This window comes from Anser brachyrhynchus (assembly GCF_964034855.1).
Source record: "Anser brachyrhynchus genome assembly, chromosome: 4".
NCBI lineage: Eukaryota > Metazoa > Chordata > Aves > Anseriformes > Anatidae > Anser > Anser brachyrhynchus.
The window spans coordinates 15,950,561-15,978,475 of NC_137698.1; the positions used below are offsets into that span (position 1 = coordinate 15,950,561).

At 43.6% G+C, this 27,915-nt stretch overlaps 2 protein-coding genes and 1 long non-coding RNA gene across 6 annotated transcripts in view; 1 reads left to right on the forward strand and 2 right to left on the reverse strand.

The window, feature by feature from the left end:
* Positions 1–6,624, reverse strand: part of LOC308193989 — a 27,184-nt gene extending 20,560 nt beyond the window's left edge. Inside the window, exons 1-2 of the long non-coding RNA XR_013950149.1 lie at positions 6,221–6,624; positions 1,865–1,940 (exon numbers count right to left, since the gene is read on the reverse strand). This is a non-coding gene — a long non-coding RNA (uncharacterized lncRNA). The remainder of the gene's footprint in view (positions 1–1,864; positions 1,941–6,220) is intronic.
* Positions 1–16,118, forward strand: part of PPEF2 (protein phosphatase with EF-hand domain 2) — a 23,765-nt gene extending 7,647 nt beyond the window's left edge. Inside the window, exons 2-16 of one of the 2 annotated variants that reach the window (XM_080589209.1) lie at positions 3,398–3,525; positions 4,602–4,659; positions 5,303–5,478; positions 6,496–6,610; positions 7,808–7,854; positions 8,292–8,458; positions 8,543–8,579; positions 8,671–8,820; positions 9,612–9,947; positions 11,164–11,349; positions 12,003–12,145; positions 12,728–12,834; positions 13,628–13,791; positions 14,074–14,161; positions 14,503–16,118. In XM_080589209.1, the coding sequence (XP_080445335.1) occupies positions 3,398–3,525; positions 4,602–4,659; positions 5,303–5,478; positions 6,496–6,610; positions 7,808–7,854; positions 8,292–8,458; positions 8,543–8,579; positions 8,671–8,820; positions 9,612–9,947; positions 11,164–11,349; positions 12,003–12,145; positions 12,728–12,834; positions 13,628–13,791; positions 14,074–14,161; positions 14,503–14,681 (2,081 nt within the window). In that variant the 3' untranslated portion in view covers positions 14,682–16,118. Of the gene's footprint in view, positions 1–3,397; positions 3,526–4,601; positions 4,660–5,302; positions 5,479–6,495; positions 6,611–7,807; positions 7,855–8,291; positions 8,580–8,670; positions 8,821–9,611; positions 9,948–11,163; positions 11,350–12,002; positions 12,146–12,727; positions 12,835–13,627; positions 13,792–14,073; positions 14,162–14,502 lie in introns of both variants that reach the window. The other variant, XM_080589208.1, reaches the window with a different exon arrangement.
* Positions 15,717–27,853, reverse strand: NUP54 (nucleoporin 54). Of its 3 annotated transcripts, XM_080589232.1 has the most exons (13): positions 27,663–27,853; positions 26,451–26,612; positions 24,137–24,220; positions 23,875–24,009; positions 22,948–23,177; positions 21,148–21,335; positions 20,329–20,525; positions 19,119–19,173; positions 18,453–18,546; positions 17,844–17,951; positions 17,336–17,455; positions 16,857–16,967; positions 15,717–16,523 (listed from the first exon to the last, which is right to left on the reverse strand). In XM_080589232.1, exons 1-13 carry the CDS (start codon positions 27,712–27,714, stop codon positions 16,395–16,397), a joined length of 1,665 nt encoding a protein of 554 aa, XP_080445358.1. In that variant the 5' UTR covers positions 27,715–27,853; the 3' UTR covers positions 15,717–16,394. The 3 variants fall into 3 exon arrangements, with proteins under 3 accessions (XP_080445358.1, XP_080445357.1, XP_080445356.1); XM_080589231.1 differs by lacking the exon at positions 26,451–26,612 and having other exon boundaries at positions 23,971–24,009; XM_080589230.1 differs by lacking the exon at positions 26,451–26,612.
* Positions 27,854–27,915: the final 62 nt, after the last annotated feature.

Consider the following 27,915-nt stretch of genomic DNA (forward strand, 5'->3'; position numbering starts at 1 on the left):
AGCCAAAGCGTGAAGAAAAAAAGAAAAAGACTAATTTTATTGGTTCATTCAGTCATTGGCAGTAGCAGAACAGCAGTATGGTACAAACTATTTGCAAACGTTTTGAAAGCAAAACCAGTGATTAATTTTAGAAATTAGGAGAGTGGAGGTACTGCTGTGACTCAGCATTATTTGTCTGTAATTTTTGTTTATTAAAAATCTCCACCTTTTCTTTAAGTTAGAGTTGTCTACTGCCAGTAGCCTCAGAGAACTAAGGAGTTTCTCAGGCAGTTCAGGGTGATTTTATGACAGTGGCTTGTTCGTAACATAGAAAGCATAACATAAAACTAGTTACTGATTTGAAACCCTCCATTAAATCTGATACCTCATCAACAATTTCCAATGGCAGTAAAATCTTTGTCAATTTCTTGCCTCTCATTTTAAAAATCCTTCAGATTTGGTGATCTGCTGAAGTGGAGCTACCTGCTCAGGAGTTTCCAATGTAACCACTGGGCTCTGCCCTGCCAGTTGAGGCTGGAGCTCTGCACAAGTTGTGATGAGGGAGCAGGCCAAACCTTGAGCTGGTACCAGCTGGCACAGAGCAGGGCTGTGCTGACAGGGCATCAGCTGCCTCTGTCTTCTGTGAGGCCTCTGGCTCTCTTGCGTAGGTTGTGGAGACATGGTAGAACATACCCATGGTGTAAATGTTGCCATTTCCCTGCATAGATGCGCAACTTAATTTAATTTTCATTAAATAAACCTGTATGATGGGGAGAACTTGGGCTGTATAAGTATCTGTCAGGTTAAAAAGAATGTTTTCTGGCTTGAATTCTCATTAATTAGAAGTTAAAATGTAGATAAAAAATAATTTCTTATAATAGGCTTTCCATTTCTTAGAACAGGGTCTCCTTTTTTTGCTGGAGCTGTTGTTAAAATCAGCTTGTAACTATCTACTTGTATTTCTGCAGTGCCTTCTCAGGAAATCGTACTCTGCTGGCACTTGTCTTGCAAGAGACCTGAAAGGATACTTGTGGGACACTCACTTTCAGGCAATTGGTTTGGTTATAAATGGTTGCAGAGTATAAAGGCAATATTTGTTCACAGCTGATTTGTGAACTATACAGCTAGCATGAAAAGGCGTAGCTGAGTTTGGGTGCTGCCACTTCGGCACGCATGCAGTAGCTTATGTGTTGATGTATGATTCAGTTTACTTCTTGGATCCTCATAAAATGTGGATAAATCTCTTTTTCTTTCTTTTTTATTATTTTTTTCTAAACTAGTACAAACACTGCCAGATGCAACTCACCCAGGTAAGCTGGTAAATTAGAATACCTGGATTTTTCAGTTGCAGAGTCAGTCTATGTAAAAGTAGTATTAAAAAAAAATGATGCCTTGCCCATCTGGAGCTTAAAATGCTGTGGATGGTGGTATATGTGCTCAGTGTGGGCTTGGTGACCAATCTTCCATTGATTTTATTTTTTAATCTGTAAAAGGATCCGGTTTTCATTGGTATATGTGCAGTCATAGCTATAAATTTCTTCTCGGGATTCACTTGAAGTATATCTGGCTCCTGTTGCAGTAATTGGACGTTATATCTGCTGTTAGAGGAATGCAACACGTTCAGAAGTTATTTATTTTAGAGTGATTGGGACTGATTCTGGCTACTTGCCAGCCAAATTGCTGTACAGGGAGTAAGGCAGCTAGTGTGAAAGACAGAAAAGAGGCTTGAAGAAGTAGCATGAGGAGCACAAACGGCAGAAAACAAAGTTAGCTTTTTAAAACTTTCTCATGGCCCAGCAGATCAGAAAGCATTTTCTCAGCAAGATATAAGGCCCAGGCAAAGTCTAACGTAAGTTATTCTCAAATTAAGGGTAACCAATCTTACCTTCTTGCCCATGACTTCACTGTGACTCAGTTCCCCGTCTGCTCAACAGCAATAGCTCTTCCATGCTCTGCACCTCCTGGTGGTTTTACAGTAAAATAGATTAGAAGGATTATTATTTTCAATACATAAGCCATCGGGATATCTTCTTTAGGTAAAGGTCAAGTAGTGGTTCCTGCTGAAGTACGTCGGGTTTTTACATAATTAATACAAGCTAATTGAATTAATATGATCTCTTTGTCTCTTGCCAGCACTTAGCAGCCTTTGGGGTAGGGGTGGGGGGATTTTTTTTTTAATCAAGCTTTTTCATTCCACACACCCAATTAATTGCTCTGCCTGCTCTGGTGAACACAGCAGCGCTCTCTCACAAACCATTATGCCAAGGGAACACAAGCTTCTGCAGCAGGGCTAACTCCCTCATCTTCATTTGAATTTGGGGCCAGCCTCTAGATAGAGCAGTTGTCCCTCTCCCAGCTGAAGCTGACACAGAGAAGTGCTTTTAGAAAATGTTTTAAACACAGGGCTCTAAGAGCAAAAGAAAGAGCACTGAGCCTAATAAAAAGGGAGAGACCAAGTAGCAAAGCTGGTTGGCTAGGTGATGTACAGTAACCAGGCAGTCCAAATGGGGTCAAGACCAGCTAAGGAGGATGTACGAGTTTCCAGAGGTACATAAAGTTCTGCTGCAGAATTTGAAAAAGTAAATGGAAAACGGTACCACTTTGCTTTATTTGCAGTACACTGCTTTATCTTAAATCACTGGAACTGGGGAAATATGGAGGAATTACTATGTTTTGAACACCAGGCCATATGGCCATCATTTGGAGGGAAGAGCCTGGTGCCAGTGCTGGCTGTAGATTGACCCATGACCAGAGAGACCTATGAATTCCTGGCATTTCACTCCTTCTGCATCATTAAGTGGATGAAGGGCTGTTTCCCTCTTTTCACTGCGTGTGTTATTTTAGTCCAAGGTAACAACACCTTAACATTTACACTAGAACAAATCACACCTGAGGTTTGCCCAGAACTACAGAAGCTGAGGCATTTATTTGGCATAAAGGAAGGGAGATAAAACGTGTGTTTTTGAGGTTCTGTAGACCTCAGTGTCTTGTTTTTCCTTGTAACATCTTGTGTGGCCTCAGTCAAATGTCTGGTTCCCTGAAGCCCCAGTACCTAGACTGTAAGGGGGACATGAAAATGATGACGGCGGATGGAAAGGGATGTAATTGTGCATTAACACTGAAGAATCTGTTTGGACCTTTAGGCCACAACAAGTTGTTAACGCAGGTGCTGAAGAGATGGCAGTGATGGTTAGAAACTCTTCAGAGCAGAGTCAGGTCACCTCTTGCAACAGGGTGAAAGAAGTGGGTGTTCTGTTATTCCTAATATTTAGGCATCAGAACACATTGTTTGAAAACTTGCTCTTGGAAGAGAAAGGTCCCTCTTGAGTTTTCAGGGTCAGGAAAGGAGAAGAAGCGGGGTGTCTCAGCTGGTGTGGCCACTGCAGCTCACCAGGCTGGTTCTGTTTTTGTCCCCTAGCTTTCAAGGCAGCTGTTTTGATCCAAAGGTGGTATCGGCGCTATGTTGCTCGGCTGGAAATGCGCCGACGTTGCACTTGGAGAATCTTTCAATCCATTGAGTATGCCTGTGAGCAGGATCAGATCAAGGTAAGGTGCTAAGGAAAAGAGTAAGTGGGAAGAGAGATCCTCGTTTGGTGATTTCGGTACTGGCTGAAGCTTACTTCCTAGCTTTCTGTCTGAACGCAGCCTCTCTGTGCTGAAGCTAGCTAACGGTAAACTATTTTTAGGGCAGAAGCAGGCAGCTTCTTCCTATGTGGGTGTGTAAGATGTATCATGATTTTTAGGACCCTAATTTATGGAGGGAGAGAAATAAGCCTCTGCCTGAGGGTTTGCAAGGACTGCTGCTGTAAAAGTGGCAGTAGTAGAGTAGCCTGGGGAGGAAAGAGCATCGTTTATTGGGGAAGCTGCGTAACCTTGTGCCTCCATGTGTCAGGAACTTCACAACTTTGTGTTAAATTTAGAGAGGGTTGTTATTTGTGAGTGTGGGGTTTTATTTGTTTGGGTTTTGGTTTTGATTTAATGAACTCTTGTCTCCTTTAGAGCCTAGTCCCTCTTCCCTCTTGGAGAACATTGTGGCCTGCCATTATTTGCCATTCTGGGAGGCAGGGCCCCTTCTGTGAATTCTCAAATAGGAGGATGCTTTCTCTGCCACAGATGCATTTGTTTCTGTCTACTGGCTAGTAAGCCTGCAAGTGCTTCGGTGGACCAAAGACTGGGTTTCCTGCTTCTTTTCTGCCTATCGATTTCCTGCATGCTTGTGTGTGTGATGAAATGCCAAGAAATAAATCTTGAAATAAAGTTATAAGGAGCATTTAACATCATCAGCCCTTTCCTGAGTCTGAACTCAAGAGGCAATCCTAGTTTTGTTTGAACTTTGCTTGATGTTCTCTTATGTGGTTGCCTTGTTGTTGAGCAGGGAGAGGGTTTATGGGTGTTCTGTTTGTATGGCTGAAGGGAAAGCTACTACTTTTACTTCATTACAAGAAATATCAAACCAAATAAGTACAGTGTGATTTGTTGTACATGCCAGAAAACATGAGAAGGGCATGGGTAGGTAATACTTATAAAAAGAAGATCTTGTCAGCTTCCCACTCTACAGAATTTCAAGTGGGCATTGGGGATGTTCCAGGGTGAATGATGATGGGCTTTGTCTCTTCTTGCAGCTTCACAACTTCTTCAGCTACCTCATGGACCACTTCACGCCAAGCAGCAGTAAAGAGAGTAAGCTTGTTTGTGTCTTTTGTAGACTCCCTACAAATCTGAATAGGGACTGAATTACAAGGAGACTGTCAGAGCTGTGCAAGGAATGTGGGGTAATTCCTACTCCTTAGGAGCTAGAAGGGGGAATAAAAACCTCAGCATGTTTTCTAAGAGCACTATTAGAGATCTGCCCTTTTTGCTGTCATCCCTGGTAACCAGCGCTCCAGAGTCCATTTCCAAAGCTACAGAGGATCCATCTCTAGGGAACCAGAGATGCTTCAGATTATCTACATTATTTAGTCTCTCACCTATAATGGTGGGGGGAAAGAAATGCGGTGGGAATAGGGTATCTTTCTGAACCTGCAGAGAGCACTATGTATTATTTCTTAGTGCTGGGAACTTGCTAATGAATTTAGGTCCGAAATCTGGTTATAAGATGTTACAGCAATTAAAAAAAAAAAGCACAACACTGAGAATGTGGGTGCAGGCTTAGAAAAAAACAGGGTAACATAGGAGACAGCTCCTCATTATAATTTTGCATGCTTTTTGCTCTTGCCTAAAGAAACAGCTTTTCCTTAGCAAAAAAACAAGAATGGTGTATTAACTTTTTCTTGTCTCTTTCTCTTTTTAAATAAACAATCCAACCAACCAATCTGTCATCCAGGGGATTTTATCAGTCGCATGTTCATAAGTGGGGAAAGCTTCAAAGAGGCAGAGCTGGAAAAGTACTGTGACTACGAATCCATGGAGGTGCCAGACTCCTACACTGGACCCCATCTCTCTTTCCCCCTCCTTCCTGACCATGCGACTGCCTTGCTGGAAGCTTTCAAACAGAAACAAGTAAGGATCCCAAAAGGAACCACGCTTTCCCCTTCTGCATGTAGAGGAGTGGGACAGATGATTTGTTTTTAAACTTCCTAGCAACTAAACTGATTTGAATATGAGCAGCTGGCAGGCTGTTAAGCAAAGAGGGTAGAAATGATCTGGTAGGTATTTCCCAGGGCAAACTTTCTTCTTTTCAGAAAACACAGTTCTAACAAAACCACAAAATTTTTGTAGTTAATGTGCCAGTGTTAACCTTAATTTCATTTCAAAAGGGAAAAAAAAACACAGAACAGTCCATGTTGAAACATTCTTTTGTCATTTTTTGTTGCAATGCCTCTATTGGTAGGAATGTATAGGATGGCCCAGGAGGAAAGAAGTGATCAAAATTATGTTTTGTGCTGTGCATATCCGATTCATGAGGAAAAAATATATTTTAAGATAGAATTGTGGGGTTTTTTTTTTTGATTAGGAAGTCCATTACCAATTCAGCAAACCTAACAAGAGGAGTCCTTGTACAATTGTTCTGCTTCCATCCCTCAGATGAGGTGCTGAACAGCAAAATAGGTCAAAACAGGTCAAAACCTCCCTTCCCCAAACAAATCCAGACTTGTAAAGCAAAGCCTCTAGAGCCCTGACTAACGTTAAATTCTCCCTCACTGGCTTCAAGGGAACATATTTATGCAGGTCACATGGCAGCTCAGAATCTGGCCTTATGTGGAGAATGCAAAGAAAGATGTAGAAGATAGCAGCTTCTTACCTGTGATGCCAGGCTGGAGCTTCTGCTCTAGGGGATGGAGTTGCATAGTGGATATAGCTTTGACCACAGGTCTTTTGGATTTTGCTGCCAGCTGTGCTGATGCCAAGGCAGTGCTGCTTTGGACAAGTCTCTTCCATTCTGCCTTTGCCTGGTATTTGTGCTGTCTTTTTTGCAAGCTTGTAGGTCAGCTCCGACTGTTGTGATGGGTCCTTGGGGCCATCGCAGGCAGCTGTGTTGCTGCTCAGAGCTTTAATTCCTTCGCTTTCTCCTAGTAGCAGCTCCACGCTCGCTATGTCTTAAACCTTCTGCATGAGACCAGGAAGCACCTCAAGCAGTTGCCAAACATCAGTCATGTCTCCACCTGCTATAGCGAGGAGGTCACCGTGTGCGGTACGTCTGGGTGGGAGGGCACTGCACCCTTTGGAGGGTCTTTGGAGTCTCTGGAGGGAGAGTGCTTAGGTGGAAGGGATGTAAAAGATATAAATTGGTACTGTTCAAATGTGGAATAGAAATGCAGTCTGTATGTAAAATGTGTGTTGAGAGTCAGCTGATGCTGCCTTTAAAATATCTGGTAAAATACCTTATGGTGCTGTATTTGAGCTGCTGTCGAGACTGGCCTGAACATTGGAGGGAGCAATTCTCCATTGTGGCCTCATTTCTGCTTGGTCTGGAATAGGATGGTTTGATAACTGCCCCTTGATGGCAGCGTTTAGCTTGCCATAGCCTGCTGTAGCAGCAGTGTTGTCATGGCAATTCTAAAAATGCAAAGAGAGGAGGAGGTATGAAAGGAAAGGATAAGGATATACATTTGTCTTAGCATAAAATGAAGGGTGCTAATGATGGCCCGTGGCTGTTAGAATTGTTATTCATTACCACATAAATTGAGATTTTTTTTCAACTGGATTCAATTTTGTCTTTGTTCTGTAACCCAGAACTTGGGATCCCTGTTCTAAAGCACAGAAACTGCACCCAGTCAAGGACTGGCCTCAAGGCTCATTTTTTGTCCTGCTCTGTGCCCTGGAATTATTTAAGCAACCAAGTCCTGGAGCTGTTTTGGTTGAGTCTTCATAATTGGCAGTGTGTGCGTTCAGATCCAGGATACTCACAAGTCTTTGAGTTGTATCAGATACATTTGAAAGAGACAAAACTTTTCACCATTATTTTCCTACTCTAATGTTAAAACTTTGAGATATTTCTGAAAACCATGTATTATGCACAGAATTTTGTGTGCAGTCAATAACACGTTAAATGAAATTTTAGTTTATTTTGTATGCAAACCTTTCTCCTGTGTAATGATCAAAGTCAAACAATTTCTTGTGCCATCCTGTGTCATCATAAGAGAGATGAACAAAGCTTCTGAAGCAGTTTGTTCTCACTCAGACTTCAGCTCAAGCCTTTATATCATGTCCTTTTGCTCTGGGCATGCTGCCTCAGCGTCAGGAATGTATTACTTTACTCTGGACCTTGAACTTCCTTAAGTATTTCAGTGGTCATAAATTTATAGAGATACTTTATAGAAAGTTATTTATTGGTGTCTTTTTAAGTTAAAAGTAAGCATACTGTGACTTGTCTTTTTGTGCCTGTTAGGAGATTTGCATGGCCAGCTGGATGACTTGTTCCTCATATTCTATAAGGTAGGCTCCATACTTGGTGAGACTGCCCAGGCATTGTAAGAGGGATCACACGGGTCATGCTGAGAAGCATTTGCAAAACTGGGCCCTTGAGATGTAATTGTCCAGCTATTTTGATCAGTTTTAAATGGCTTCACAAAGCAAAAGCTTATTCTCTTGCTGACTTTTAAATCTGTGAGAACTGTTATGGTACACATGTACATTTGGCAAGTGCTAATGGATATTTTTGTAAGTCCTGACACCAATGGCTCCACCTCCCGACTCCGTTTTCACTGTTCAGTGCATTTACTACTGGGAGCCTACAGGATAAAAATAAGAGTTAGGATCTATTGTAGAAGGTAACTTGGGGTAAGAGTGAGTGTGCAGCTAGTGGGGGGGTGTACTTGTGTGTCATGGGGAGGCCTCTCTAGTAACATCTGCCTGTCCCTTGTTTTTTGCAGAATGGCCTTCCTTCCCCTTCCAAGTCCTACGTGTTCAATGGGGACTTTGTAGACAGAGGCAAACAGTCCCTCGAGATCCTTATCATCCTCTTCACCTTCCTCTTGATCTATCCAAAAGAGGTTCATCTCAACCGTGGGAACCATGAAGATCACATGGTCAACTTACGGTATGGGTTCTGTGTGGGGCTGATCACAATGTCAATGGTGTCGCTGCAAAATCTCACTGAACTTCCTTTCTTCTGTTCCTACAGGTATGGTTTCGCCAAGGAAGTAATGCAGAAATACAAGGTAGGCCTATGTTTGTGTCTGCTTCAGCACATGAGACACAGGCTTTGAAGGTTCGATGCTTCATCTTTTCCTTTCTGCCCTGTCCTCCTAGGTGCATGGGAAGAAAATCTTGAAGATGATTCAGAATGTCTTCTGCTGGCTACCCCTGGCCACCCTCATTGATCAGAAAGTCCTCATTATACATGGAGGCGTCTCTGATACCACTGATCTGGACATGCTGGAGAAAATTCAAAGGAACAAAGTAGGTTTTATTTCCTAGAGACAACGGTGTTGCTGATTTGTGGTTGGAGAGCTTATTCCTCTGTGTCAGCTTGGCTGTTGACAAATGTAAAGGATGGTCTTCCTAGCCAAAAAGTGTGTTCAGGTACAGGCTCGGGGTGCACTGCTTTGGTTTAATAGGGTGTGCGCAGGAGGTGTGAAGGGAAAAAGAGTTGTCAATTTCTGGAACTTGAGAGGATTGGTTATAGCCACGTAAGTGGTGGACAATGGCATTGGGTAAACATGTGCTGGTGCTGACAGTAAACACATAGCAATGACAGGATTTTGTCCCATAGTTCTTTAGCTTGTTTAACTTTTTATTTCCCTGCTAGATTTCTAGAGGGATTGTGACAAGTCATTAGCTTGTGTCTGCCTCTCTTTTTAGTTGACAAATACTACTTCCCTTCACCAAATCTAATGACAAGCACCTGCTTTAGCAATTAGTCTTTCCCTCATTCTGCTGCCTAGTTCCCATTGCAGATTAAATCCATGTAATCTGTCTTCCATGAATGTCTGAGCAGTACAAAGTCAATGAAGAAGAGATGGATCCGTAGTCAGGATGGATGTGTGGCCCCAGGTGTAAACCAAGAATGGTACACCTGAGAGGGTGGCACTAGTAACCTCCTACAATTAAACACCATTTGATGGCAGCAAAGGCAATTGAGTTTCAGAGGCCCGTGTCACTTGACAGACTGCCAGTGGAAGATGTTAGAGCTAGAGATCCAGCTTTCCAAGCGGTTTGACCATCTCTGTTTCCTCTCCTACCTCTTTCAGTTTATTTCTGTCTTGAGAGGGAAGAAAAGGAAGGAGTCAAACAGGAACGTGGAAATACAGGAGGTAAATGGGGAGAGCAACGCAGAGGCTGACCCTACAGGGAACGAAGCAACGCCCAGTTTACCCTCGCAGCCCCGACCAGCGCAGGCTCCCAGCATGGCCAACAGGCTGGAGTTCTCCAGGTGGGTCCGGCAGACGGTGCAGGAGCAAATCGAGTGGTGCCGCCGGCTGGTGGACATCAGTGAGTCGGAGGACGAGGAGCTCACCTACTCCAGCATGGTCTCCTTAGCGGATTTGGATGGGCCGTGCTGGACTCGCCAGGAAGAGTGGAAGCAGGTGAGTGGTGTAAACGGGGCCCCAGCTTTGGTGGGTGCCTCCCACAGCTTTGTTCTCTGTTCTAATGAGGAATCTTGCTATAAAATGTGTGAGTCAGTGCCCAGACCTCTCTGCAAAGATATTTTTGCTGCTCTGTAAACTGGAGTTAAGGAGAAAGTCAGTGCAGAGGTGCCAGAGGAGGACTGGTGCTAGCTGTGTTCTGTTGGTGCCTTTCTCTTAGCCTTGCAAGTCAGTCTCTTCACTGGGCTTTTGGCTTTCTGCACTCGAGGCTTTGTTCCAGCGTTTGCCACCAGCACAGCATTCATCTGTTGGATAAATCAAACTGCTGCTCAAGCGCAGTGGGGTGACAGGTTTTTTTTGATTCACTGCAAGGGAGAGAAATAACAGACGACTGACTGTAGAGCCCAGTGGTTATATCCCTTGCTGTGTGCGTGGGGTATCTGAGGTCAGCTCTGCAGCTAATGAATGAGCGTGTCTTTTGCCTATGAGGGAGTCATGGTCTTGGATGCTAGGAGCACTAGGAGTACTAATGGGCTTCTGGTTTTATCCAGGCTGTACAGTGAGACCACTAGGTGAATCGGAGCCTGGAAACTCGATTTCCTCTTTCTGTTGGATCAGTCTCTTTGTGTGCCTGTGTGCTGTGAAACCATCATTCCTTACCACACACTGCCTATGGCATCCTGGCATCACACACCTTATCAGCGTAAAGCTGTATATTGAGGTCAGGGTTAAAGAGATTAGACTTTAATCCTTGTAGTGGGTTACTGAGTCAGCACTTACATTAGTGGAGGCTGCTGAACATCCTGACCGGGAAGCAAAGGAGTCTAACACTAAGTCCACTCGTGGCCCCAGGATCTGCCAGGCGTTCTTGCCCTGGGACATGTTTTGGACTCGAGGAAGACAGGAAAGGCTTTTTGAAATCTACCGGGGTCAAAGGGAAAGCTTGTTTCAGGCCTGATTTGTGAACAACTCTCTCCCCCAGGCACTTTTGAGAGTGGCTGTAGTTCCAGGCCAACAGTGTTGTCACCTCTGTGGTGGCTCAGGTCTGTGAGAGTCCTGCAAAGCAATAAGGAGGTTCAGCGGGGATTCAGGAAACATCTCTGCGCTATGCTAACAGCAGAAGTCCAGGCATGCAGAGATGGTGCTGTACTTGCTTAGTTGATGGGCAGTGGTTGCCAAATACACATTATTCAGTGAACTTTTCCAATCCTTTCAGATTTTGGACATTCTCTGGAGTGACCCCATGCCTCAGGAGGGCTGCAGAGAAAATACGGTGCGAGGTGGTGGCTGCTACTTTGGGCCTGACGTGACAGGGAAGATCCTTGAGAAGTACAACTTGCAGTTCCTCATCCGCTCCCATGAGTGCAAGCAAGAGGGCTATGAGTTCTGTCACAACCGCAAGGTTGGTGAGGGGCATGCTGTGAAGGATGCTTGGGTTTCCATCCTGCCAGGGCAGGGTTTCTGAGGTGTTTCACCTCAGCTCTTCATTTCTTCCAGTAGGGTTTTGTTAAATACATACAAAATCCTTGAGAGGCCCTATCAGGACTTACTGAAATGTGCTCTCAGCTGAGATGTGAGGTCAGGGCAGTCTGAAGTCAGGGGGGCTGTTATGCAGGCAAAACATATTCCTGTGCATTGTAGCTGAGAAAAGATCTGAACCCATTTGTGCTGTTGCCCCTGCTTTAAGCAGCTGTTTCTGAAGATGAAATACAAAAAGAGCATTAAATAAGCTGATGCAGCAAAGTTTGGCTCTCAGAAGACTCAGGGTGACTTCAGTGACCTCAGCTGAGGCACCTGGACTCTGCTCACTGCAATGGAGAGTGGAAATTTGTCAGGAGAGTGCAGAGAAATCACAGAAGTCCAGCACATGGCCAGAACCACACAAGGCCAGTGCCACCCTCTAGGAACTCTCACCTCACTTTTCCTTTTCCATGTAAAACATTTTACTTTCACCATCTGTTGACTCCAGATGGGATGGGAGTTTTTACTGATGCATATATACGTATAATGGAGGATGCATGTACTGACTGTAAATGCCTCTCTTTTTGGGATTAGGTACTGACCATATTTTCAGCCTCAAACTACTATGAGATTGGCAGCAACAGGGGAGCCTACGTGAAGCTGGGGCCGGACCTGGTCCCCCATTTTGTTCAGTACCAAGCCAACAAGACAGCCCACACTCTCACCATGACCCAAAGGCAAGGCTTTTGTTGCTGAGTATTTACCAAGTCAAAATTCCCAAAGGGAAAACTTTGGGAGCTTTGAGAAAGTTTGGCCGCAGAGCTGAACTTTCACAGCTTGATTTACCAAATAAATAGCCCTAAAGGAGGATTCAAGCTTTGTGCAGAAATTACTGAGGGAGGTTCAGGGGGACAAGGAGGAAGCGTTACAAGATCAGAAGGGGGCTTTTCATTACTGGCTGCTGATTTTCCAGCTTCTCTTTCCAATGCCACGTTTCAATTTGTGACCCTTTGTTACTTCACAAATTGCACAGCTGTTAAAAACCCCTGTGACTGGCATGGTAGAACCATTGAAACAAAAAGGGGTAAACACAAACTGCAGAAGTTGGCTGGGATGGATTGTTTTTCCCTGAACTTGAGCTGACTGCTGACAGCTTGTAGAGGAAGGGCAACAGTTTCTGTGCTATGGCAGGGATTCACTGGATCAGCTGGGGGAAATACTGCTCCAGACACGTGCAGGACAGTTGTGCGAGGGTCTGGGCAATCCACGGACAATGCAGAGGACTGGGAACATACTTCTCTCTTTTCTGCATCCTTCAGAATCAGCAGAGTAGAGGAGTCAGCCTTTCGAGCCTTGCGGGAGAAGCTGTTTGCTCACACCTCCGCTCTCATCAGCGCATTCAAGGCATACGATAAGGACAATACAGGTAAATTTGAGCCACGAGCTGCTAAATTAATCTCCTGGTGGGACAGGGTTGAAGAGGCTAAGTTGGGTGCATGTCATAATCCTCAGGCTGCTTTTGTGCCAGCTAGGAGAGCTCTGCTGGTACGGCAACTGAGTCATGGTGCTGAAGAGATCTCTCTGCATGTGCTTAGGGGGGAAACAGGGACAGGGCAGTCAGCAGAACAACTTCGTTGTGCGTATACCTTCCCTAGCAGCAAAATCATTCAACAAAGTCCAGTTTAGCTGTTAGAGCAGCTGTTAAACTTGGGGCTTTGCTACATTCCCGGGCCACCGAGGAACAACTAGTGCAGTTGCACAGCTCACAACCTGCAGGGCACACTTGGCTGTCAGCCACAAATTTATGAAGGAATATCCAAAGTCAGTCTTCACAGTGTTCAGAGGTTTGCAGTGCCACAGTCCTGATTTGTTATGGTGGTCAAAAGCTGGCTGAGGCTGGAGGGGGCAGCACGTGCTTGTGCCCTGCAGCAGCTGTTGCAGGCTGTATGGCCATGTAGGGTTTTTACCTGTACCCAAGTGCTCAAGTGTACCATGGAGAAATGGAGCCGCTGCTGTCAGCAGCACAGTAGCCTAGGATTTTTACTTTGAGAGCCAGCTGCACTGCGGCTTGGTGTAATGGATCTTCTGGAGGTGGCCCTGTGCAGCAGCTAGAGGTGACAGGGGTGGAGCAGGTGAAACAAGCAACGCACCAGCCATCTTTACGTGCTTTCAGCCACCAACCTCTCAGAGGTCTCCATGGCTTTCTCTTCTCCTTGCAGGAAGGATCACGCTGAGCAACTGGGCAACGGCTGTGGAGTCAGTCTTGCACCTGGGACTGCCGTGGCGAATGCTGAGACCACAGCTGGTGCGCACCACGGCGGATGGCATGCTGGAGTACAAGTCCTGGCTCGATGATTTAGCCATGGAGCAGCGGAGCCAAGAGGTAAGGACTCACGTCTGCCAAAGTGTGCTGCAGAGCAGTTCACAAGATCTCAGTGTGGGACAGGCAGGAAAGGCTAGGAGTGGATGGTTCCTGTAACGCAGAGTTGCACAGTCGGTCCAGCCACCACAAACCCATTTCAGGAGGCACACATAATGCCAAGTGCACTGCTGGCTAACTCTTGAACACAGCACATATTTTTATGTATGGGAAGGTCTGCAGTAACTGCTCGGAGAAAACAGAGCTGTTGGAATGGGTAGAAGGAGTGTCCACGTTGTCTTTCAGCACATCCAGTCGAGCTTGTTGGAAGTCATTTATCGGAACAGATCCAACTTGGAGACCATATTCAGGATCATTGACAGAGATCATTCAGGTAAGGAGGGGTGCAGGGGGTGTTGGTCACTGTGTTGTATTCCATTTTACTTTTGGTCTTTATTATCTTCAAAAGCATTTTATTTAATGGTTTAGGGCACGCATTACCTTCCTTGCTGCACTGTTTTTTTGGTTCTTGCAAATTATATTATGTCTCTTTGCTGCTTCTAAGTTGTATTTTATCCGCTGTTCTCCACCCTAGAAAGTTTAGTTGCAGCATGTGAAAGTCATTTCCTTCCTTTAGGGTAAGCAGGTAGTGAATCTGAGCAGGGGTATGTCCCTGCACACAGAGCAGGAGCTGGCAGCTTGGTGCTAAGGTGGCTGTGCCTTTCTGCCCCGCAGGTCTCATCTCATTTGAGGAATTCCACCAAACCTGGAAACTGTTCAGCTCCCACATGAACATTGAACTCACAGACGACGGCATCAACGACTTAGTTCGCAGCATTGACTTCAATAAAGATGGAAACATCGACTTCAATGAGTTCCTCGAAGCCTTCCGCCTTGTCAAACAGACACAGTAGTGAGAACTCGGAGGGGATTGCCACGTCCAATGCCTTGTCTGCAAAGCCAGGACTCCTTCCTACCTAACTGCAGAGCACGCTTGCAGCTGCAAAACAGGGAAAGGGAAAGCAGGGACCTGTAGCACTACTACAAAAGCTGAAAACAGGGACCACCCCAGCCAACAGCTGTGCTCCGTTTTGGGAAGGTAACAGTACAATAGATAAGCTGCACTTCAGTTATGACCACATTTAAAGAAGAGCTCTGTTCTAAGTAGAAGTCCGTGCTCCAAGGGAGCTACAATTTAATTTCTCGTCAATGCACGTGATGAAATCTTAAAGATCTATTCCAGTTTAGTAAAATGGAATTAAAGGTATTTCTTGGGGGCAGTGTTTTAACCAAATAGCAACTGCTACTGCAGTCTTCCTTTTATGAAACATTTCTTCTCAGTTGGCTGGTTCTGGGCCTTCTCAGCTGTGCTAGCACCACTGCTATTTCTGTGATGATACCTCTCTCCCCTGTTGTTCCTTTGCTTCAGTAAGTTTGCAGCTACTACATATGTTCAGTTGAGCAACACTTTGAAAAATAAACTATCTCAAGCATGCAAAAGAGTCTCTCACATGGGGGGGGGTCTTAAGAAATCTGCTGAAGCTATAGTTTTTGTCAAGGGTCATAGGAATGGACGAGGTAGCTCCCAGCTGCAGCGATTCTGTTGCAGGCTCGAGATTAGTTTACATTCAAAGCACAATACAACTGCAGCATAAAAAGCATGGGGGAATTTTTAAATAAAGTGTTTGCAAAGAAAAAAGCAGCCTCTCTCTCATACCTACAGCATCGTCATTCTAGCTGTTTCTCCAGTGCACGCAGCTGTAAGATCTAAGGGATGTGACACTGTGTTTTAGTTTGGGGACCGAGGCTACTCAGGAGCTCTGTAGCATCTGGCTGGGTAGCTTGTTACATTCAGCGCCTAGAGGAAGGTGAAGTGCATTAACCTGGACTTGTTGACAGCTTCGCGGCTTTACTGACAGAGCTGAAAAGGAGCCAACACCATGCACAAGTTATTATAAAGTCAGACTGAATTTATTACTCTCCAGAAATTAAAAAAAAAAAAAGGAAGACATCATCTACCCATCTTGTTGTTAGTTGAGGGACAGAAAAGCTTCTTAGAATTCACATATGTAAACAGTCCAAAGGAAAGACAGACACTGGAAAAGTCAAATTCCTGCAGATTGCCCCCAGAAAACTACCAGTATTGTGAAGACCAACATAGTTACAGCAACATACATATCTGTAATTCTGTAATGATTTAGATTAGCTCTTTACATAATGCTGTTACTTGTTTTGACAAAACCATGGAAGCAGGCTAAGCTTTCCACAAACCAAGTCACAAGTAGAACAATGCCCTCACCACTGTATTTTCTAAGACAACAATATTGTAAAAAAAAAAAAAAAAGGAAAAATGTACAATAGTACATATAGTTTTATAGTAAACCAGTATCTGAACAGATTCAGTTTTCCTTCTTTTATTAAAGCATATACAGCTTTATAAAATATAAACCTTCCAAAGGTCAAGTTCAAAAGCTTAGAAGAGGCTTTGCTAATTCTAAAGATAACAGACAACATACCATTACTCCTAGAAGATACACATTTCATTTTACCTCACCAGTTTTAGCCTTGGAAGGTGAACCATGAACTTGAATAATATGTTCCGTGCAAGCCCAGCAGCAAGCGACCCGTCAACTGAAGACTCCTCCTCTGATGGGAATGCTCTCGTTCAGCCCATGTTCTATTAGTTTGATGTCCTCCAAGTCATCCTTTATAATGCTAATTAAGTGACTAAGGCCTTCCTGCTGCTGCTTCAGATGCTGCAGGTATTTACAAAAAACAACATGAGTGTACTTTAACTGCATAGATTTTAAGTAACATTTCTCAAAGCAGTCACATGGCTGGTGGCCTTGGCAAATTGAAAAGTCCAGCATAATTTCTTTGTAAGAAGAAAAGTATCATTTTCTGCACTAATACCTTAATTGCATAGCATAACTGTATACAAACTTGAGGCACCGTCACTGAGAACTCTAAAAAGGACTATCCTCAAACAAAAGCCATATAAAATATTCAATATATCTCCCAGATTAGTGCCCAGCAGGCTTAAATGACCAAGTTGTGAGTATCCCAGCAGTCTACTGGGTAGTACTTACTTGCTTGATTTCCCTTAAGAGGTCTGCATCTATGTAATAGCGCTCTTCAGCCCTCACTGCTCCAAAGTGGTTTTGCATCCTGATTTGGGACATAAGCTCATTCAGTCTGCCCTGGGAAGAGAGAGAAGAGAGAGGCTTAAATTAAACAACTCATTTACATCTGTTGGAGCTCCAGCACACATCACTCCGAATCACCAAGGCAGGAAGCATTACTGATTATGCTAGTTTTGGCTCACTTTTTTTTTCTTGTGGAAGGCACACAAGGAGCAAGCAACATTGATACTTTTAACTCAAAAATACTTAGACCTATCAGACATGCAGCAGAAAACATGATGCTGCAACCTAGTAACACTGCTGGACTTCTCTTCTGAAAGCCTTCCACAAGAAACACATGCGCATGCTTTGGAAAATTTACATTGTTTTGTGTGGAGAAAAAATGGGTTGTTAAAGTTCTGGGCCAAGTTCTATTAACGACTCACCTTGAACTGTGTAGGTGCATTAAGTTCACACTGAATAGTATCTAATTGTACACGAAGCTGCTCTTCATCTGCTTGAATGGCATAACCACTTTTTCTTTGGATCTCCTGCTTTATTAACACCTGCAAAAGAAGCCTTTGAGGTTCATTAGAGAAGACTTCGCTCCTCTCTTTCTCCACCAGCCCCGTCACATCTTTTTTTGCCTTTCCTCTGGCAACTCTTTCATAAGATTTGTTCTGTCATTCACTCTGCTGCTCTGAGTCTCCAGGGCAGTCCCACAGCTTCTGGGTAAGTGAGAAAGTCTCCAAAGCAGAGACACGTGTTTGAAGCTTTCCCTGACAGCCCTGCATGTTAATTCAATGAATACCTTTAGATGAAGTCAGAATTTCATTTTCAACACTGGCCGTGCACACAACTGCAGAGGTTATACTGGGGATCCCATCCCCTTTCAACTTGCTTTCTGGCACCAGCCTGTGCATCAGAATGAGTTACTTTGCATATCCGTGTTACCTGTAACGTTCTGTGAGAAAGCGCCATCAGTTTCCTTTTGTACTGTGCAATTTTTGCCATAGTGGTTGTCTGGTTTTTCTGTAGCTCACTGATATCTTCTGATATTATCTGCAGATGACATGAATAAGTTGGAAGTCATAAAAGTATCTGATAACAAAGCACATTTGTCCTCATTTGAAACCACGAGTTTCAAAGGAGTACTCAGTCCAGCAACCTAAGGTCCTCGCAAAAGATGCTTTCAAAAAGCTTTTTGCTGGACCTTTACAATTTTGGTCGCTGTTTATTTTTATATGCAAGTGGGACTTCCAGAAGGCATAATGTGTGCCCAAATTAGAGTCCATGTCAATGCAACTTAATACAGCTGTTTGATTTAGCCTATAACAACATACTAAACTTGAGCCTAAAAAAAAAACAAAAACAAAAAACACACTAGTCAGATTTTGGGCCAAAAGATATTAATTAATATATTAAGGAATGAGAAGAAAAAAAAAAGTCACAGCCCCATGCACATGGCTCCACCACCAGTTTTCAGCACACAGAAGAGAGGCTCATTTAATAGCACCTCCTTCATCAGCAGCAAGCAGTCACAATAAAGATGAGAAACCTTACATCTAATCGAGTTTGATGCTGTTTGGTCATCTGATCTTGGACCTTCAATCTTCTCAACAGTTCTTTGAAACCCACCATTGGTACAGGAATAAGCCTACAAGAATAGAAATATTTCTTACGAAATGTTTTTTTTGTATGAGACATGTAGTATTGATTAATAATTACAAATATAATCTAATGGTGATATAAGTGATCTTGGCTTTTGATAAATTAAGATATGTTTTGGTAAGTTCTAGAATCCTCTCTATTCCTAATAACCTTTTCCTTTTTCAGAAGGAAATCAGCCTAAGCTGTCTGTAACCACTGGAAGGTACAAGAATATAATTTCAGCTTCAGGGATAAAGAGGAAAAAAACCCAACACATAATGATTGCAAAAAAAAAAAGTCAAAAAAGTCACAATAGCTAGGCCATAAAATAGAGACCACTGCAATTCCAAGTAACACAAGTTAGGCTCTTCATCCTGACTTCTCTTAAGCACCTAAATGGGTAAAGGGATTAGGGAGGTATGTCTAGTTAGCCTTATTGCTTTATATTATATCAGCACTGGACAAAGTTATTCTCTACTCAGTTTCTTACCCATTACCTGAAGGTTACTACTCAATATTCTGCTTTTTTCCCCCCCTTCCAAGTGTTTTTGTAACAGTAGGACAAACTATTACACTTACTTATCAGGATCTGGATTATCAACTTTGGCTTGTTCCCATATAATAGGATCAACACCTTAAAAAGAAAAAAAAAAATGCATGGACAAATCTGAATAGATAATACATCTTGCAGCTGCAGCAGGAAAAACACCAGGAAATAAACAAACCACAAGAACTATGCTTAATGACTGTTGTATAAATATAAGGTTAATTAAATAAGGGTAGTTCTTAAAATCTCAGTCCTAGGCTGTGACAGAAAGCCCAGTCCCGAAGGCAGTCGTAACTTGTATTGGTTTGAAATGGCAGGGAAGGAACAACCAACAGATTATCAAATCAGACAATCCATGCTTAAAGAAGAAAAATTCCTTTTTGCTTCCACTGTATGCCACAGTTTGGCCATCGTTCCCCTTCAAGTTGCTTATTGTATGCAACAAATAAAATAAAATCAGTAATTAAGCGATCTAAGGACCCAACCAGTTGCCAAGGTGATCCCAGTAGGAATTATCATGGCTCCTAGCAAAACGCATCTGAGGATTTCATCTGTTTACAGAGCAGTTGTGTATTTTGCCATGAACCGCTTCATCATGTAAACACACTAAAAGCAATATAATTGTACTAGTAATTCAACATCACGATTATTACATTCTCCAAACCTCACTGCAAATCACATCAGTGTATAAAACGCACATCTAGGAAAAATGCACATGCTGGGGAAAAAAAAAAAAGCAATACATATAAGGAGGTCTTTCTGACTGGAGACAGACATGTCTGGCACAGACAGCAAACACGGCATGAACAGCAAACTCGAACAAAGCTGTTTGCTTGCTACCTGTGGCCACGTAATGTATGGATACAGGCTAACAGATCCTCCCCCCAGAAAACTAGGAAGCAGATAAAGGACGTGATTATTCTGATATGTAGCTTTTTTTTTCCTCCATCAGACAAATCAAAGTGATTGATGATGGCCAAATCACACAGTCCACTGCTGTGAATAATTACTGATACTGATAAAAAAAGTTTTTGCACAACTATCTTAATAGATTATGTTGTGCTTCAGTGGGCAAACTGGCTCTAATTAAAAACACGTCGTCACATCAGAATGCCTTGGAACCACCTGCATTTTTAAATGTTTTTTTTTCCCAGTGGACCAACACCTGAGTTTTTCCTAGAGAACCTAAAAACCACCCAGCAGAGCCCCAGTCATGCCTCTGCACAGCCCCAGACCACGTACCAGCAGGAGGATTCTGAAGGAGCTGTTTGACTTGGGCCGGGGAAAGCTCCGTTCTGGCCATGGAGAGACTGACTCCCAGCTGCTGCAGGGACGATTTTATGTTGGCTTGTTCAAAGTGGGCATACAGGGTCGTTGCTGGAACTCTCCTCGAGGTGCCGTTGGGTGAACGCTCAACAACGTAAATGATCACTTCTGTCCTGAGCAAGACAAACACGTACTGTGAGACAAGGCAGCAGCGTGCAGAGACTAACACAATGAAGAACAAATCTAAATCGAAGTTACAGCTTCTCCCAGCTGACTTAACTTACTTTAGTTGAGATATAAGGTACCAGTAAATCTAAATCTAGGGTTTAACACAGCACAAAGAGAAACACTGTAAATAGCCTACAAAAGCACAGTTCCCCCTGATTTTAACAGCCATACTAGGTACTGATACTAGTACTGCATTAGGAATAACCTAAAAGCTTTGGTCCTTTAAAAAAATTAATAAACTGCAGTAAAGTAACAAGTAGAAATGTCAGTGTCATCTCCAATTTTTTCTGCTAAGCAGGGTCTGGAGAAGCCTGTTTCCCAAACTGAGCTGAGGTCTTCAGCTGTGCACTCCAGCAAAAACAATAACATATACAGGAAAGATACTGGTCTTAATGCCTTAAGGAAAAGCAAGAAGAAACTAAAGACATTCAACTCAGGATGAACAGATCTACAATCAAGTCGAGTGGAAGATGCATCCACCACCATTTAGTGAGCAGACCAGGTGCCAACCCTTTTTATAACATGCAATCCTGAAGAAAAAAGCAAAATTGTGTCAAGTTCACATACTGGTCATCTGGCATCGTTTTAACACCTTCTATGTTGACAGTGAGGGTCTGGTTTCCTCCCAGAATTTTGTGCAGTGATTCTACGAGCTGCTGCTGCTGGCTTCGAATATCTATTTCTTTTCTATTAAAGACCAAGACAACAAGGCCATCTTCGTCTTTGTTGTTGGGCATTAAACTGTAACCCACAGCCTGCAGAAGAACAAACAAAAAAAAGGGATACGTTACTCAGCAAAAAGTTTATCTATGTGGCATGAAGGGGAGGGACTAAACCGAGATAAACCCCTCAACTTTTGAGCAGCTGGTTCAAAATATCTCACAACAAACTTAGAGATGCAGAAATATAAAATCAATCTCACTTTAAAAACTACACTCACAGGGCCACCAGTAGAGTAGCTTTTGAAACCATTCAGAATTTTCACAATAAAAGTTCTTAAAAGTCCATACCCCATCTTCAAACAATCAGAACCATGGATGAGCAGATGGCAACTTTGCCGAATATTTGCGGTATTTCAGAGCTGCTATCAATCAAAATATTTTACAAACTTAAAACTTCTTTTAAGTTGCAAAAGGAACCGTGAAACCAGAATCCAATACAGAAAGATTGCTAGAGACTTACAGAAGGGTTTTACAATATTAAATTTCCAAGTATCTCAATAAAAGACAGTTACTGACATAACCTAATTGAAAGATACGCCAGCCACAAATCTTTCTGGATTTCTTCGTATTTCTAATCCTGTATATCTAGGCAGTTTGCCTGACAGTACAAGACAAAACACAGACATGAAATATTTTTACTAGCTAAGACATGTATCAAGTAAGGTTCACACAATTTGGGACAGCCAAATCTTCCTCACAGTAAGTGTGATGTTTATACAATTGCTTATGAAACTTAATGTTGTCTTTATCCTTGCTGTGATAAAGCTGCATCATAATCCAGTCTAGGAACACTTTCTGCTACCTGTGCTAAGCAGTGTATTTTCTGTATTGAAAAAAACAAAACAAACAAACAACAAACAAAACAACCACCAAACCTCTGTTGGCTCCAAAATTAACTCCAGATCTTGTATGAAAGATTTAAGCTGATTACTCATTATAAGCAAAAGCAGAATGAGCAGTTTTCACCTCATCTTGCCCACATGAAAGGAAAAGTAGGGAGGTACCACCATGCCCTGCCTGACCTGAATCCACAAGTCTAAAGCTCAGCAAGAAAGTCAGCAGGTGTGAGATTTGCAGAGGATGAAGACGTATGTGTTCTTTGTTAACATGGTAAGCAAGAGCTGGTACTGCTGACAATGCCATACAGAGAATGGAGCCAGCTTTAGCACTTGCAAGGATAAAGGCAGAAGAAACCTTTGAAAGTCAATATATTTCAGATGGCCAGCTTCATAAAGAGTTTTTCTAAAGTATGTGAAACAATGAAAAAAGACTGTGAAGTTCCTATTCCACATACTGAAAGCTTCTCTCAGGTGTGAAGGATTATTTCAAATAGTTTCTGTACACTGATCTCAATGCTGTCAAAGAAGAAGCAAATTGCACGACCACAAAATGTTTCATGATCCACATAAATGCACCTATTAACTAGTACCTCAGCAACACACAGATTTCTAGTATCTATACATCTTCAAACCTTTTATTAATATTTATCAGAATTGTTTACATTACCTGGAAAAAAAAAGTTTCAGATTTGATTTTGTTACTATTAAGAGTAATTTAACATTCACGGGACATTTAAGACACACAACCAGCAAGGAGAGTAGCTGCCTCAGAACTGTGTGTGTGTGTGCAGGTAACGAACTCATACCTTAAATCTGCAAAATGGGTTTTCCTGGGTGAACTCCACCGGAGCAATGTTATTGTTGAAGTACCCTTTGCCTGATCCCCAGAAGGCCTGCAGCTGGTTCCATTTTGCCAAAATGGCATCTCTCTCATCTCCTAAGAGCGTCGGCGCCGAGAGGGCACTGGCTGTATTGATGAGCTGGTTCGATTGGGCAGGTGTCTGAGTAGGCTGGCTGAACAAGCCGCTTCCTAGTGCTATTATCAGATGAAGTAAAACAAATTTAACTCCTTTACCAACAAACAGACTTGCTTGCTAACGCATACCATCTGCGTATCATTAGTATCTCTTCTTTACTCATTTCAGAAGCAAAATAAATGCAAAGAATAAATAAATGTCAGGTAACACTTTTTCAAAAAGTGTCTCTTTACATCCAATCTTTATCAGCAAAAGAAGTCCGTGAAGGCTGAGTTGAAAGAAAAGAATTACTCTTTTTTTCTTAAAAGAGACATCTATATTCACTCACGACATGATCTGGTACCTCAATATCCTCATGTCAATCTTGGTTATTATAAATTAAGTGGACTCGGAGCCTGCAGTTGTTCATGATCCAACTTACGGTTAAACTAAATCGAACGCTGTTTCCCTCCCATTTCTAACAAGGCTATGGCTGCCAACATCAATTCTGTAACTGCTAAACCAAAGCGGCAAATACCATCACTGGAAACTCAAGGGTATTAAGTTCAGAAACTTGCTTGAGCTCTTATTTAAGAAAAAGGCAAGGGCTGCAAACGTAGGCGTTCCAAAAACCAAATTTCTGACACGTCTCCATCCAGCCAAAGACTGTAACAGGCTCCTTCTGTGATGTACTTCAGTCCCATCACTCAAGCACCACTGTCAGTCTTACCCTGTCCTCAGCAGCCGAAGCATAAGCTGAGAGAAAGCCATACTTACTCGTCTGTTGCTGCTGGGTACCGAAGCCTCCAAAGCCTAACCCAGTTCCCAACCCAGTACCCAAGCCAGTTCCGGTTCCCGTGCCAAAACTAGTACCAAATCCAAAGCCTTTGTTCTGGGTAGCACCAAAGAGTCCTGGGAAAACAAGCACAGAATTATTGAGAGTAATAGGAGAAAAGTACCTGTGGACTGCAAAACATTGTGAAGGGCTGACGGTATGCTTCATTCTAAAGTAAATGCTTTGAGATTTGTGCTCTCTTACCGCCCGTGCCTGTATTGGTGGGAGCAGAAAAACTGAACGCTGGTGCCGCAGTGGTGGTGGTTGTCCCGAATCCTCCAAACGCACCTAACAAACGAAGTTTGCAAATAAGGCAGGCTGCATGTTGCGAGAGGCAGCTGTGCATAATGTGACAATGAACAGCACGCTTCAAGGGGTGTTATGAGATGTTGACAGATGCATGTATTATGTTACAAGCACGTGGTTGACACTGACCATGGGTACCGAGTTCATTGTCCAAGGAAATGGGGGAGAAAACATGAACCAGAAAGCCAATACATTTATGGTGCGCCAGGAACGCAAATAAAAAAGCAACAGGTAACAAATGCTCTGTTCCTTCACCAGGACGTGCTTTCCTTGGTGACGGACACAACTTGCAGCAGTATTTCTTACACTGACTGGAAGTATTCCTAAGAATAAATGTTGTTGCTACATGTTTAAAAAGTGATCTGATGTTTTATGAGCTTGGTCGACATTTCTAAAGTCTTAAAAGCAAAACCAGAAATGAATCAACTCAAGTCTGAGGCTAGGGGGCACAAATGCTATGCCTACACGTGAGTACTGTCACAGCAACTCTTTCTTTCTACACGGCCTTTTCCCCAAGGCTAGTTTCCCAATTTGACAGCCTCTCCATCCAACTTCTTTTTGAGGTTCAACCATTATCCAGAGGAAAACAGATGCAAAAGCCATCCGCCTCACACAGATTTTCAGGAAAACCAGGTGCTGGCTAGCAGAAGGAAATCCAAGTGAGAGCCTGAGCTCCACCATGCCAGATAAAGCTCCCTCCAGATACCTTCCCATTTGTCCTCATGGCAGAGGTGTGCCAGAAGCCACTGCACCACCTCTTTTGGATCCTAACGCACCATCTGATTCAAGGTGCAGCCTGTGGACATCTGATCTGACTAGCCCTAGAATACCAAATCTCTGTGTCTGGGGCAGCTTTTGTGTGTTCAAATGAAGAAAGAAAGCCTAGGATATAGGATGCGTCAAAAAGATGCTGCCACTGCTCATCCATGTTACCACCAGAAAAAAAAAACACCCACAAATTGTCTCTGTAAACCTACTGCACTTACTGTCTTGTATACATATGAAATAAAAAGCTTAAACGAAAGCTGTCGTGCAACCACATTTTATTTTCGTTCAGCAAACATCTTAATGCAACTGGATGTAGAGATGTTCCCAGTAACATTCAAGTTTCAGTCCTAGCAGCGAGTGAGCAACCCTAGCAGGAGTACCATCAGATGGCACAGTTTTTAGGTAGATTGGTATTTACAGCAATTTAACATCTTTTCTTAAAAAAAGAGATCTGAAAGTGCAAAATACTAAACAAATTACGTATTAGAGTTCAAATTCAGCTACAGAAATACAGTCCAATAGCATTCATCCAAAAAATAAAATAAAATAAAAGATCCCTTGAGCGCACAAAACCGGTAAGATTACTCTAACACAGGGAGCAATGATGCTGTGGAATGAACGTAATTCCTATACGAGCAGCGGCAATGAGACCCCATGTGCTAATTCTATGAGAAAAAGCATGAGGTATCCATGTAGCACACTTTTTTTTTTAATGAAATGGAGATTACCTTGAAATTTATCATCTGATCACTCAGAATTGATGGATCTACATGGGGCCAGGAAGGGTGTTCTTAACCAGCACCCAGCGCACACATCATGCCAGGACCCTCGCAGAGAATTGTTTGAGGACAGCCTGGGGTGCATGCCATGTCAAGGTACAAAACGGCATTTTGGAAAAAGAGGTAACAGCGAGGGCTGTTCGTCTTTTTGTGCTGATCGTATAAAATGTGTTTCTCCACAGAAACTACTGAGGTGCAGTGCATTCATGATAACCAACGGAAGGCCAATGAGACAAGGAGGATGAAAAACATGACTGCAGTAGTCCAAGAATCTCATGTCAGGAAACTTGGTGTTAGGACCAACTCTGCGATTGCTCGTGGTTGCCTGGGTTAAAAGGAGAATTAACATTTCTGTTCTGCTAGGTAATTGAGGCTCGATTTTAGACTGGGTAAGACTGGCAGGGTACCACGATCTGGTGGTCCAGAGACTGAGCATTTCATACACGGTTATTTTTCCTCAACAGCTATTTTTGAATAATTTAACAGGCAATAAAAAACCCCTACAAGTCTATGGCTCTCCAACCTGTACCACCTTCAGAGCTTTTATCTCCAGTCTTCACTGGATATGAAGTAAGATTAGTACTAAATACAGATTCTCAGGAATGTAATTCTTGGACCCCTGCTATTAACATTGATTACAAAACAAGTATTTATGCATTATCTACCTGCACTTGCCAGACTGTTACCAAAATTGAATGGTGGAGTTGAGGTAGTGGAAACACCGAAATTCCCAATATTAAAATTCACTGCAGGATTAGCAGTTAATCCGAAACCCCCAAAATTAAACCCACTGGCAGTGGAGTTTGTAGTTTCAAGCCCACCAAATCCTGGCAAGCGTGAAGCAGAAAAAGAGCAAGGTAGCATTAGTTCTAAGTAAAAGGTAGGTTCAGGAAGTAAAAGCTGAAATATTTTTCCATCCCCAGAGACAAGACAGGCATAGTTAGAACAAGAGGAAGATATTAACTGGCATTAAGCATTGTTTACCGAACACAAGCAGAACAGTTGAAAGCATTCTGTTTAACTCACTCTATCAATACTGCAATGGGATTACTTTTTGGCTATTCTGCACAGCAAGCACCTCACACTTTTCCCAACTTATTGAAGATCTATATGCGAAAATAACCAAGCAATTTGAGATTCCCATTACGAGCAATTTTACCCAAGACTGCTAAATAGAGCTGCATCTGTGCAAGCGTGTCTGAGGAGCACCACGCGCTGCTACTGACCTCTCCGCTGCAGTAGCAAGCCCAACAGTAAGTACTGCGGGTTTTTTCACTTTGTATTTGCAAATATGCTCTACGCTCGCTGGTGTCTTTCCTGATGAAGGTTTTTAGTGCTAGGAAAAAGAGGATGGTAGGGCGGCTCTGATCACCTAGGAGCTGGGATCCCCAGCTAGCGGTGCTCGGGGGGCATGCCAGGCCTGAGCCCAAGCAGCGTGAGGCGATTTCTCCCCTCAGGATAAAACCTCAAGGTGTGCTTATGAAACAGCACGAGGCGATTTTTCCCGTTAAGATGTTCTTACGAAACACGAGGTCCGTTCCTGCAGCCCGGCGGGCGCCCAAACCTGTGCTGACCGCCGGGAAGAAGCCCAGACCCTGCCAGCCTGCAGGAACAGGACCCGCTAAGCACGTTTCATTCCCCCAGAGGCCGGCAGCGAGGCGGGGAGGCCGTGGATAATTTTTCTCCCCTCACGATTTTTAACCCGGGGCCGCTCCGAGGGCGGCTCCCGGCGGCCCCTCAGCGGCCGCCTCACGGAGGGGCGCGATCGTTGGCGGCCGTTGGCGGGCTGCGCGTGTCGGGGGGTAGGTTAGCGGGGGCCGGGAAGGGAGAAGGGAGATAGGAAAGGAGCGGCCGGACGGACGCCTTCCCTCACTCACCCGTGGGGTTGGCGGCCCCGGTGCCCGCCGCCGCCCCGAAGTTGAAAGCCATGAGGGGAAGAGGCGTGTGGGTCCTGCCGGGGAGAACAGGCGGTGCTTCCGGCACCTCCACCCCCCCCGGCAGGCTTTCCGGGTGGTAGCGCCCGGCGGAGCCCCGCCCGCTCTGCCCGCGCTCGGGCTGTACCACTGTGGGGGGCGGGGGGAAAGGGCGGGGTGGGGGAGAAACTCTTATCTGAGGCCGAAGGAAATCTCG

Coding starts and splice junctions, on each gene's coding strand:
- NUP54 (XM_080589232.1), bottom strand. CDS start 27,714: ATGGCTTTCAACTTCGGGGCGGCGGCGGGCACCGGGGCCGCCAACCCC. Junction 23,178..23,874: donor TACCCAGCAGCAACAGACGA/GTAAGTATGGCT, acceptor ATCTGATAATAG/CACTAGGAAGCGGCTTGTTC. Junction 16,524..16,856: donor TCTTAAGGGAAATCAAGCAA/GTAAGTACTACC, acceptor AAATACCTGCAG/CATCTGAAGCAGCAGCAGGA.